The 12,500-nt window shown below is 44.4% G+C and overlaps 1 protein-coding gene across 1 annotated transcript in view; it reads left to right on the top strand.

Moving 5' to 3' along the window:
• LOC110531422 (collagen alpha-5(IV) chain) overlaps window positions 1-12,500 on the top strand; it is a 94,168-nt gene that overhangs the window by 56,484 nt on the left and 25,184 nt on the right. The window contains exons 21-34 of the mRNA XM_036987301.1: window positions 22-92; window positions 498-689; window positions 1,459-1,627; window positions 2,041-2,133; window positions 2,354-2,458; window positions 2,752-2,849; window positions 3,974-4,124; window positions 4,495-4,608; window positions 6,136-6,303; window positions 8,311-8,400; window positions 8,720-8,866; window positions 9,196-9,294; window positions 11,840-11,929; window positions 12,342-12,481. Of these exons, the coding sequence (XP_036843196.1) occupies window positions 22-92; window positions 498-689; window positions 1,459-1,627; window positions 2,041-2,133; window positions 2,354-2,458; window positions 2,752-2,849; window positions 3,974-4,124; window positions 4,495-4,608; window positions 6,136-6,303; window positions 8,311-8,400; window positions 8,720-8,866; window positions 9,196-9,294; window positions 11,840-11,929; window positions 12,342-12,481 (1,727 nt within the window). The remainder of the gene's footprint in view (window positions 1-21; window positions 93-497; window positions 690-1,458; window positions 1,628-2,040; window positions 2,134-2,353; window positions 2,459-2,751; window positions 2,850-3,973; window positions 4,125-4,494; window positions 4,609-6,135; window positions 6,304-8,310; window positions 8,401-8,719; window positions 8,867-9,195; window positions 9,295-11,839; window positions 11,930-12,341; window positions 12,482-12,500) is intronic.

The raw sequence follows: 12,500 nt of genomic DNA, 5'->3' as shown, positions 1-12,500 counted from the left end.
CCCTCTCTCCTCCACTGTCAGGGGCACCTGGAGGACCAGGGGCTAAAGGTGACAGAGGATTCCCAGGCGGCCCAGGGCCCTCAGGTTCTTCTGTAAGTACTTATTGCTTTTAATGTCCTACTTCCTGTTTTCAAACCCCCACTTCCTGTTTTCAAACCCACACAATTCTAGGTACTAATGTTTTGAATGGTATTATTATTAAACATAAGAACATTGGATTTAGCCCCACCTAGCTCATATTGACAATGGATTGAAGCTGGTCTGAAACTGGGTCAACACTTTATAGTAGGCTAACCTAGAGGCTGACTGACTAATTTAGGGCCTGTTTCCTGGACACCAATTAGAGAATCTCCATTGAAAATGCTTTTTAGTCTTGGATTAGGCTTAATCAGTTTCATGGAAACTGTCCCTAAGTGTCTATAATAGCCTGGATAGAGTATCTAACTGACCCCTCCATCCTTCCATCTCTCTTTCCTCTATCCCGCTCTCTCCCCCAGGGTTTGCCCGGTCCCCAGGGTGCCCCTGGTTTCCCAGGAGAGAAGGGTGACCCAGGTGAGACTACCGCTGTGAATGGGGTGAGCGGAGATAAGGGAGACACAGGGTTTCCAGGACCCGCTGGCCTGCCTGGTCTGGACGGAAGACCTGGTCGCGATGGAGGTCCTGGAGCTCCTGGAGCCAAAGGATCATCTGTGAGTAGCAATGTTTTCCTCTCTCTCCCCTTCATCCCTCCAGTTATCATCCCTCCCTCCCTTCATCCATCCAACCGTTCTTCACTCCCGCCATTTCTTCGTTACTCTATCCCTCTTTCCATCCATCCATCCATCCCCTTATCTCTATCCCTCCATCTCTACCTCTATCCCTCCATCCAACCATCCATCCATCTATCCATTCATTCATCCCTCCATCCCCTTATCTCTATCCCTCCATCTCTACCTCTATCCCCCATCCAACCATCCATCCATCTATCCATTCATTCATCCCTCCATCCCCTTACCTCTATCCCTCCATCCAACCATCCGTCCATCTATCCATTCATTCATCCATCCGTCGCTTCAGCTTTTCTCTTTCCCTCCATCCCACCCCTACCTAGAGGTTAGAGCATTGGGCCAGTAACCAAAAGGTTACTAGATTGAATCCCCAAGCTGACAAGGTAAACATCTGTCATTCTGCCCCTAAGCAAGGCAGTTAATCCACTGTTTCCCAGACTCCGAAGATGTGAATGTCGAATATGGCAGTCCCCTGCACATTTCAGTTAAATACTTTCAGTTGTACAACTGCCTAGGTATCCCCCTTTCCCTTACCTCTATCCCTCCATCCAACCATCCATCCATCTCTCCCACAACATAGCATTCTATATTAACTCTCTCTCTCTCTCTCTCTCTCTCTCTCTCTCTCTCTCTCTCTCTCTCTCTCTGTCTCTCTCTCTCGCACTCTCGCGCTCTCGCTCTCTCTCTGCAGGGATCTCTATTAGTGAAGGGTGAGCGAGGACCTCCAGGTGAGCCCGGTTTGCAGGGTCTCCCAGGTGACAGGGGTGCCACCGGATCCCCAGGCTTCGGCCCCCAGGGGCCCCCCGGAGAGAAGGGTGTCCAAGGTGTCTCAGGGAGAACGGGAACACCTGGAGCACCAGGTGAGATACGTTGGTTGATATTCTTGATGATCAGAGAAGTAGTATCTAAAATGTTGATTTGTCTGGCATCGACGACTACAACTGGTTACCATTATCTTTGTCTGGCATCGACGACTACAACTGGTTACCATTATCTTTGTCTGGCATCGACGACTACAACTGGTTACCATTATCTTTGTCTGGCATCGACGACTACAACTGGTTACCATTATCTTTGTCTGGCATCGACGACTACAACTGGTTACCATTATCTTTGTCTGGCATCGACGACTACAACTGGTTACCTTTATCTTTGTCTGGCATCGACGACTACAACTGGTTACCATTATCTTTGCCTGACATCGACGACTACAACTGCTGTTCTTCTATGACTACAACTTTTGTACCCCAACTCCATAATCTCTGACCTGTAGGAGGTAAAGGGGAGCCGGGTCAGACGGTAGCAGAGAAGGGCCTCCCAGGACCCAGAGGACAGGATGGAGACCCCGGTCTACCTGGAAACCCAGGTAGAGAACACCTGTACCTGCACAGGTCTACACTTACCTGGATGGATAGAACTGGTAGTTTAGCTTTCATCCAGAATGAGGATGGAGGTAACAGACAGATGTTTGGTGTTGTTTGGGGGAATATTTGATGTAATTCTATGAGGTATACACACTAGTGAACTGTTTAGTACTAGTGTTGTAAATGTTTGCCAAAACTAAGTCTTCACTTCCGTGTCGACAGGTAACCCCGGCGGGCCAGGACAGCCCGGTTTCCCCGGGTCACCAGGTCCCAAGGGTGATCCCGGCCTCTCTGGCATCGGACTGCCAGGACCCCCCGGAGCTAAAGGTAAACACTAAATACCTGGACAGGTACAGTCTCACCTTTATGGTTATAATACGAACTCCAAGGTCCAGTTTCCCAGACACAGATTAAGCCTAGCCCTGGACTAAGAAGCGTTTTCAATGAAGAATCTCTATTGAACATGCTTTTTGGTCAAGGCTTAAGGCCCTGACAGATGCAAAGGATGGAACAGCCACTCTTAGCACAGAGTTATTTTTGTTTTTTACAGAAGTGCCAAATAGATGAGTATACTTTTATCATTATCACTGACCTGTCATCTCACCTGTCCATGCCTGCAGGATTCCCTGGCTCACCTGGTTTGCCAGGTGGTCCCGGAGGTCCAGGTAGACCAGGTGTGGACGGGTTCCCCGGACAGCCAGGTGCACCTGGAGTTAAGGTACAACCCCACTACTGTAGATACAGACTAACTCTACTACTATAGATACAGGCTAACTCTACTGCTATAGATACATACTAACTCTACTACTATAGATACAGACTAACTCTACTACTATAGATACAGACTAACTTTACTACTATAGATACAGACTAACTCTACTACTATAGATGCAGACTAACTCTACTACTATAGATGCAGACTAACTCTACTACTATAGATACAGACTAACTCTACTACTATAGATACAGACAAACTCTACTACTATAGATACATACTACTATAGATACAGACTAACTCTACTGCTATAGATACAGACTAACTCTACTACTATAGATACAGACTAACTCTACTACTATACATACAGACTAACTTTACTACTATAGATACAGACTAACTCTACTACTATAGATACAGACTAACTCTACTACTATAGATACAGACTAACTCTACTACTATAGATGCAGACTAACTCTACTACTATAGATACAGACTAACTTTACTACTATAGATACAGACTAACTCTACTACTATAGATACAGACTAACTCTACTGCTATAGATGCAGACTAACTCTACTACTATAGATACATACTACTATAGATACAGACTAACTCTACTACTATACATACAGATTAACTCTACTACTATAGATACAGACTAACTCTACTACTATAGATACATACTACTATAGATACAGACTAACTCTACTACTATAGATACAGTCTAACTCTACTACTATAGATACAGACTAACTCTACTACTATAGATACAGACTAACTCTACTACTATAGATACAGTCTAACTGTAGATACAGACTTACTCTACTGCTATAGATACAGACTAACTCTACTACTATAGATACAGACTAACTCTACTACTTTAGAAACAGACAGCCATGTGGACCCGGAATTAAGTTGCTTACCACATCCCCACTACTGTATATGGACTTAATTACAGTAATTTACATGTACAGCTATGAATATCCAAACTAGATAACATAGGATCAAGTGAAGGGTAACAGCAAGTTTAGACATAGTTATCTGACAGACACAGTTGACTCTGTTAACATTTGTCTGTGTTTGTATATTCATTGAAGTTTTTCTTTGTGTGTGTGTGTGATAGGGAGAGCCAGGCTTTGGGCTGTCAGGTCCCCAGGGCTCACCAGGCTTCCCCGGAGATAAAGGATTACCTGGACCCAAAGGAGACTCTGGTTTCCCTGGCAACCCCGGCTTGCCAGGACGATCCGGCTTTGACGGCGGCCCTGGTGCCAAAGGTACGGTTCCAACTTCTGATGGCGTGGTCGGCTGGAGTGTGGCGCTTAGAAACGCTGACGTTGTGGGTTTGATTCCCACACCGGTCACCTAATGTATACTGACTAAGCGTGTGTCAGTGGTTTCGAATTAAATTCATTTTTAAGATGGTTATGTTATCATATAGTCTCTTCATACATCAACAATTTCATACTATAATCTAGGCAAATTCTTTCTGTGATGATTTTTCCAGACACAGATTAAGCATCGTTCTAGAGCATCCTACAGCATGCTCAACAATATCCTTAGTCCAGATATAGAGTATTTTATTAGCTAGCTAGTTAGTTGGTATTGCTATATTGTGTGGTCTGTACCTGTCTGTCTGTCTCCCAGGTGACTCTGGTATCCCTGGTAGAACCGGAGATCGTGGCCCTCAAGGATCACCCTCCATCGGCTCTCAGGGTGTCCCCGGCCCTGTCGGACCCCCAGGACCTATTGGTGCTCCAGGTAAGCCTTATAACAACAAACAGAACAGAGTTGACTTTTGACTAGCTGATTGATGAGAGATTGATGGTGTTTGAGTCTGATATTGAGATTAAGATTGCTAGCATTGATTGAGATTTGAGATTGATAGAGATGAATTCTGATAGATATATTGATTGGAGATTGAGTGATAGAATTTGATTGAGAATTGGTGGCATTTGCATGTGGTTGCAGCAGACCTTCTAGTATCACCATATTGTAGATACAATGCTAAGAATTGTTATCATATTAAACATATGCAAAAGGAAACCCCATGTAATATGTATATTTATGCTGCATTTTAAAATACATAGTGAGCCTGTTGTTTTTACCAGGGTGTCTTGTGTTTGAGATGACTGAATATGTCCAGAATGGATTCACACAGTCACACAGTGTTATGTGCATGGTCACCCTAAGGACTCTTATATTAATGTTAATGATGTATCTCAGTGGGCTGGCTATGTGGTTCAAGCTATGTTGTCACACTAGTTATTAATAAGCAGGTAACGCCACCCCACTGCAAGGCTTTTGAGCACCAAAGGGTTTGCAAACAGTTTGTAAGTGGTTCACCTGTAAAGGGTGTATTTGCTGAGCACTGAATGATGTCAACATGGCGATAGCATGTCTCTAAGGGAGATCCTGTCTCAGACAGACGCATTGTCAGTCAGCGACGGTAACCGTACCCTGATCTTGGGAGTTCTTCGTCTTCTCACCTCACAACAATCTTTTTCTCTTTTTCTTGTGTGTGTTGTCGATGTCTCTTCGGCGAATTCCACTTGTGTGGCTGTCAGCTATCACCCACCCACACCTTTCATGTATTTGTTCTCCTCACTCTTAAACACAATGTACCTTTTCTGGTTCAAGCCAAAACCTCACCAACAACTTCACACTGTCCTCTACCTGGCTAGTACACAAAACAACTTACTAACCAGTCCCCTCCACCCAGGGCTCAGTTCTGAAGGCTCTTTCCTCATGTATGTCATGTTGGATAGACCTAGAGTATCACCCCCCCCTTCCCCACATCTCTTTCTCATTCTCTGATCCACTCCATCCTTCCATCAGCTCCATTTTGAACATTTGCCCTGCTTACCTGCCGCTCTCTGAACTTTGACCTCAAGGCGAGAAAGGTATTGTATCGCAGCCTATCTGAACTAAAGTCTCTTTTTGGCAGCTGATTGGTTAATTGGTACTGTATTTCTGTGTGATTGGTTGATTGGTTTAGGGACTGTACTTCTGTTCTGCATGACATTACTCCAGCTATGAGATAATGATATACAATTAGGTTATTTTATTCTGGACTGACATATGTGACCTTTACAATGTGTTGAATAGTCACTAGATTCCACTAGCACTGCAAGTCAAACTCAAAAAGCTTTATGGTCCTTCAAGACAGAATTTTTTTGTTGTTGCATTTGACAAAATTGACTTTCTGTGATGTCATAGATGAGGGACAGATGCTGACCAGAAAGTGAGAATCTGTCCTGACACTGTCCTTGATTCTCGGCGTTGCAGGATACTCAGGCAACAATGGAGAGAAGGGAGACCCCGGTCTTCCTGGCCCGGGCATTACAGGGTTGCCAGGAGACAGAGGAAGTCCCGGTTTCCCCGGCAGCCCCGGGGGAGTTGGTCCTCAGGGTAACCCCGGTGGCCCTGGCCGCGATGGAATACCTGGCCTGCCTGGTAAGATAACGTCTTTTCTGATCTATGGCAGCGTTTACCCAGGAGCTCATATCTGATATTTTGTTCAATTATTGGATCAGATCTTTTGCCAGTTTACACAGACAGCCCAATTCGGATCTTTTGACCAATTAATGGCAAAAAATCGGATCAGATTGGTCAAAAGACCAATTAGTGGCATAAGATCAGAATTGGGCTGCCTGTGTAAACACAGCCTATATGTCTGTTTCAGTCTCTGTCTGATAATCAGTCTCTTTCTGTGTTATGTATGTACGGATGGCCCAGTAAGATATTATTTTCAGTTTGACGTCTCTGACTGACTATTTTACACGTGATGCTTGCTATTCTCCGACTACATCTTAAATGGAATCCATTTCCCTTTATAGTGCACTACTTTTGATAAGAGCCCTTGTCAAAAGTAGTGGGAATAGGCTGTCATTAGGGACGCATGCTCTGACTTCCAGTAAAGACCCAAAGTAACCTGTGTTGATGGGAGGAGGCCAGTCAGAAGATGTGTAACCTGTGTTGATGGGAGGAGGCCAGTCAGAAGATGTGTAACCTGTGTTGATGGGAGGAGGCCAGTCAGAAGATGTGTAACCTGTGTTGGTGGGAGGAGGCCAGTCAGATGATGTGTAACCTGTGTTGATGGGAGGAGGCCAGTCAGATGATGTGTAACCTGTGTTGATGGGAGGAGGCCAGTCAGATGATGTGTAACCTGTGTTGATGGGAGGAGGCCAGTCAGATGATGTGTAACCTGTGTTGATGGGAGGAGGCCAGTCAGACGATGTGTAATCTGTGTTGATGGGAGGAGGCCAGTCAGATGATGTGTAACCTGTGTTGATGGGAGGAGGCCAGTCAGACGATGTGTAATCTGTGTTGATGGGAGGAGGCCAGTCAGATGATGTGTAACCTGTGTTGATGGCAGGAGGCCAGTCAGATGATGTGTAACCTGTGTTGATGGGAGGAGGCCAGTCAGATGATGTATAACCTGTGTTGATGGGAGGAGGCCAGTCAGAAGATGTGTAACCTGTGTTGATGGGAGGAGGCCAGTCAGAAGATGTGTAACCTGTGTTGATGGGGAGGAGGCCAGTCAGAAGATGTGTAACCTGTGTTGATGGGAGGAGGCCAGTCAGATGATGTGTAACCTGTGTTGATGGGAGGAGGCCAGTCAGAAGATGTGTAACCTGTGTTGATGGGAGGAGGCCAGTCAGATGATGTGTAACCTGTGTTGATGGGAGGAGGCCAGTCAGATGATGTGTAACCTGTGTTGATGGGAGGAGGCCAGTCAGATGATGTGTAACCTGTGTTGATGGGAGGAGGCCAGTCAGATGATGTGTAACCTGTGTTGATGGGAGGAGGCCAGTCAGAAGATGTGTAACCTGTGTTGATGGGGAGGAGGCCAGTCAGATGATGTGTAACCTGTGTTGATGGGAGGAGGCCAGTCAGATGATGTGTAACCTGTGTTGATGGGAGGAGGCCAGTCAGATGATGTGTAACCTGTGTTGATGGGAGGAGGCCAGTCAGAAGATGTGTAACCTGTGTTGATGGGGAGGAGGCCAGTCAGATGATGTGTAACCTGGTAATCTGTGTTGATGGGAGGAGGCCAGTCAGATGATGTGTAATCTGTGTTGATGGGAGGAGGCCAGTCAGAAGATGTGTAACCTGTGTTGATGGGAGGAGGCCAGTCAGAAGATGTGTAACCTGTGTTGATGGGAGGAGGCCAGTCAGAAGATGTGTAACCTGTGTTGATGGGAGGAGGCCAGTCAGATGATGTGTAACCTGTCTTCTCTCTCTCTAGTTTGTTTTTATTTTCTGTTTGATGTGTTTGACTGTCTACATATTATGCTTCTTGCTCCATCTTTCACTTCCAGAAAAGTCCCCAACCTACCTCTCTTTCCAAAGTCCCCAACCTACCTCTCTTTCCAAAGTCCCCAACCTACCTCTCTTTCCAAAGTCCCCAACCTACCTCTCTTTCCAAAGTCCCCAACCTACCTCTCTGTCTTTACACAGGTGGTAAAGGAGACATGGGTGTAATGGGAACTCCTGGATCTCTGGGATCCCCTGGCAACCCCGGAGGGCCCGGCTTCCCTGGACCTAAAGGCAGCTACACACACACACACACACATGCACACACGCACACACACACACACACACACACGCACACACGCACACACACACAAGCACACACCTAAAGGGACTGCTACAATATAGACCATGGAGTCATAGGACAGCAGTCGCAATAGATCCACATATGGACCAAGATCACACAGATGCCAGGTCTTACGATCAAACAAACTAGTCCTAAACATCTGCTGCATTAGCTATAAGGAACCCACACACACACATAAACACGCACGTGTTAGTACTGTATGTGTCTCGGGTAATAGACTCTCTGACCCTGAGTGTCTCCTTCCTCCAGGTGACGATGGTTTCCCAGGGCGACCAGGTGGGACCGGCAGTCCAGGTCTCAAGGGAGACAGGGGAGACCCCGGTCTCGTAGGACTCCCCGGGCCCAGCAACTCTCCCACTTCAGTCAAGGGAGCCAAAGGAGATGCAGGAGAACCAGGTATGTCTGTTTGTTGGTCGGTCTTTCTATCTATCTATCTATCTATCTATCTATCTATCTATCTATCTATCTATCTATCTATCTATCTATCATGATCGTAATGACTATAAAATGCAGGATTTAAGTAAATAAAAGGGTGCCCAAAATGGTGCTCCGCTGGGCACTCCCATAGCAAATCTAGGCACTTTTGCAAGCGTTATGAATGTAGAAGTTCTCCCCAGTGTAGAAGAAAGTCTTACACTCAGCAAAGATGGATGCCCAGCTCTTGTTTGATATGTTTACTGCTATTACTGAAACATGTCTAACCATCCTGTCTCTGTGCTGTGTAGGTTTGCGAGGTCAGCCGGGTCAGAAGGGTATTTCCGGTCTCCCTGGAGACGCTGGTATACCAGGACAGGATGGAAGACCTGGGTTACCTGGACCTCAAGGTATTGTAAAGTCATCCAATAGTACATTCATCCAATAGTACATTCATCCTATAGTACATTCATCCAATAGTACATTCATCCTATAGTACAGTCATCCTATAGTAAAGTCATCCTATAGTACATTCATCCTATAGTAAAGTCATCCTATAGTACAGTCATCCTATAGTACAGTCATCCTATAGTACAGTCATCCTATAGTGCAGTCATCCTATAGTGCAGTCATCCTATAGTACAGTCATCCTATAGTACAGTCATCCTATAGTACAGTCATCATATAGTAGAGTCATCCTATAGTGCAGTCATCCTATAGTACAGTCATCATATAGTACAGTCATCCTATAGTACAGTCATCCTATAGTACAGTCATCCTATAGTACAGTCATCCTATAGTACAGTCATCATATAGTAGAGTCATCATATAGTAGAGTCATCATATAGTACAGTCATCCTATAGTACAGTCATCCTATACTACAGTCATCCTATAGTACAGTCATCCTATAGTACAGTCATCATATAGTAGAGTCATCATATAGTAGAGTCATCATATAGTAGAGTCATCCTATAGTACAGTCATCCTATAGTACAGTCATCCTATAGTACAGTCATCCTATAGTACAGTCATCCTATAGTACAGTCATCCTATAGCACAGTCATCCTATAGCACAGTCATCCTATAGTACCAGTAGGACCATGCCCCAGGAATACCTGACATGATGACTCCTTGCTGTCCCCAGTCCACCTGACTGTGCTGCTGCTCCAGTTTCAACTATTCTGCCTTATTATTATTCGACCATGCTGGTCATTTATGAACATTTGAACATCTTGACCATGTTTTGTTATAATCTCCACCCGGCACAGCCAGAAGAGGACTGGCCACCCCACATAGCCTGGTTCCTCTCTAGGTTTCTTCCTAGGTTTTGGCCTTTCTAGGGAGTTTTTCCTAGCCACCGTGCTTCTTCACCTGCATTGCTTGCTGTTTGGGGTTTTAGGCTGGGTTTCTGTACAGCACTTTGAGATATCAGCTGATGTACGAAGGGCTATATAAAATAAATTTGATTGAAATGTGATAGTACAGTCATCCTATAGCACAGTCATCCTATAGTACAGTAATCCTATAGCAGAGTCATCATATAGTAGAGTCATCCTATAGTACAGTCATCCTATAGTACAGTCATCCTATAGTACAGTCATCCTATAGCACAGTCATCCTATAGCACAGTCATCCTATAGTACAGTCATCCTATAGCACAGTCCTCATATAGTACAGTCATCCTATAGTACAGTCATCCTATAGTACAGTCATCCTATAGCACAGTCATCCTATAGCACAGTCATCCTATAGCACAGTCATCCTATAGCACATTAATCCTATAGTACAGTCATCCTATAGGACAGTAATCCTATAGAACAGTCATCCTATAGTACAGTCATCCTATAGTACAGTCATCATATAGTAGTCATCCTATAGTACAGTCATCCTATAGTACAGTCATCCTATAGTACAGTAATCCTATAGTACAGTCATCCTATAGCACAGTAATCCTATAGTACAGTCATCCTATAGCACAGTAATCCTATAGTACAGTCATCCTATAGCACAGTCATCCTATAGTACAGTCATCCTATACTACAGTCATCCTATAGTACAGTCATCCTATAGTACAGTCATCCTATGCTACAGTCATCCTATAGTACAGTCATCCTATAGCACAGTAATCCTATAGTACAGTCATCCTATAGAACAGTCATCCTATAGTACAGTCATCCTATAGTAGAGTCATCCTATAGTACAGTCATCCTATAGTACAGTCATCCTATAGCACAGTCATCCTATAGTACAGTCATCCTATAGTACAGTCATCCTATAGCACAGTCATCCTATAGTACAGTCATCCTATAGTACAGTCATCATATAGTACAGTCATCCTATAGTACAGTCATCCTATAGTACAGTCATCCTATAGTACAGTCATCCTATAGTACAGTCATCCTATAGTAGAGTCATCCTATAGTAGAGTCATCCTATAGTACAGTCATCCTATAGTACAGTCATCCTATAGCACAGTCATCCTATAGCACAGTCATCCTATAGTACAGTCATCCTATAGCACAGTCATCCTATAGTACAGTCATCCTATAGTACAGTCATCCTATAGTACAGTCATCCTATAGTACAGTAATCCTATAGTACAGTCATCCTATAGTACAGTCATCATATAGTACAGTCATCCTATAGCACAGTCATCCTATAGTACAGTCATCCTACCTAGAGATCTTACTTGATAATGTTTCCTGTTGACTTCAATATGCCGTTCAGATATTAATTATTTCATTATTAGTGTCTTGCATCTTCAGAAATGCCTAACCAACATGGGCTTATAAAATACCTATGTCTAAAGTTGTCATTGAGCACCAGAATGTTCTCCATAATGTCCTCTACTGAACAGTCACTCCTAACATTCTCTTTCCGTTGTGCTCCGGTCCCAAACGAGACCTCTAATGTCATGTATGGATTATTTACCATTCTTTACGTAATATCTTCAGGTCCCAAAGGAGACATGGGTATCCCTGGAGGATCAGGCTCACCAGGAAGCCAAGGACTTAAAGGCAACATGGGAGAGATGGGCTTCCCAGGTGGGTGTCAGCCAGCTGATAACCTCATATCCCCACCATCAACATCACCATCATGTTATATAACCTCATACCATCACCATCATGTTGTATAACCTCATATCATCACCATCATGTTATATAACCTCATATCATCACCATCACCATCATGTTCTATAACCTCATATCATCACCATCACCATCATGTTCTATAACCTCATATCATCACCATCATGTTATATATATAAATTAAGTGTTTTCAGTGAACTGATTGATTAGTGTTGTCAGTGAACTGATTGATTAGTGTTGTCAGTGAATTGATTGATTAGTGTTGTCAGTGAACTGATTGATAGATGAATCATAGTTGGAGTGTTGTGAATGAACTCTATTTGGCCAACTGCGCTAATCTTATTGTCCATTTATGATGATGTCACAGGACCCACAGGAGCGAAAGGAACTCCAGGTCAGCTAGGTCGGTCGGGCGTACCCGGTAGTTCAGGAGCACCAGGGTTCCCCGGAGCTAAAGGAGACCCAGGTTCCCCCGGATTTGGTGCCACAGGAGCTACAGGTCCCAAGGTACGGAAATGACTTTAGA

This window comes from Oncorhynchus mykiss, chromosome 9 (genome assembly GCF_013265735.2).
Source record: "Oncorhynchus mykiss isolate Arlee chromosome 9, USDA_OmykA_1.1, whole genome shotgun sequence".
NCBI lineage: Eukaryota > Metazoa > Chordata > Actinopteri > Salmoniformes > Salmonidae > Oncorhynchus > Oncorhynchus mykiss.
The sequence above is the reverse complement of the archived record's forward strand: the minus strand, read 5'-3'. Positions and strand labels throughout refer to the sequence as shown.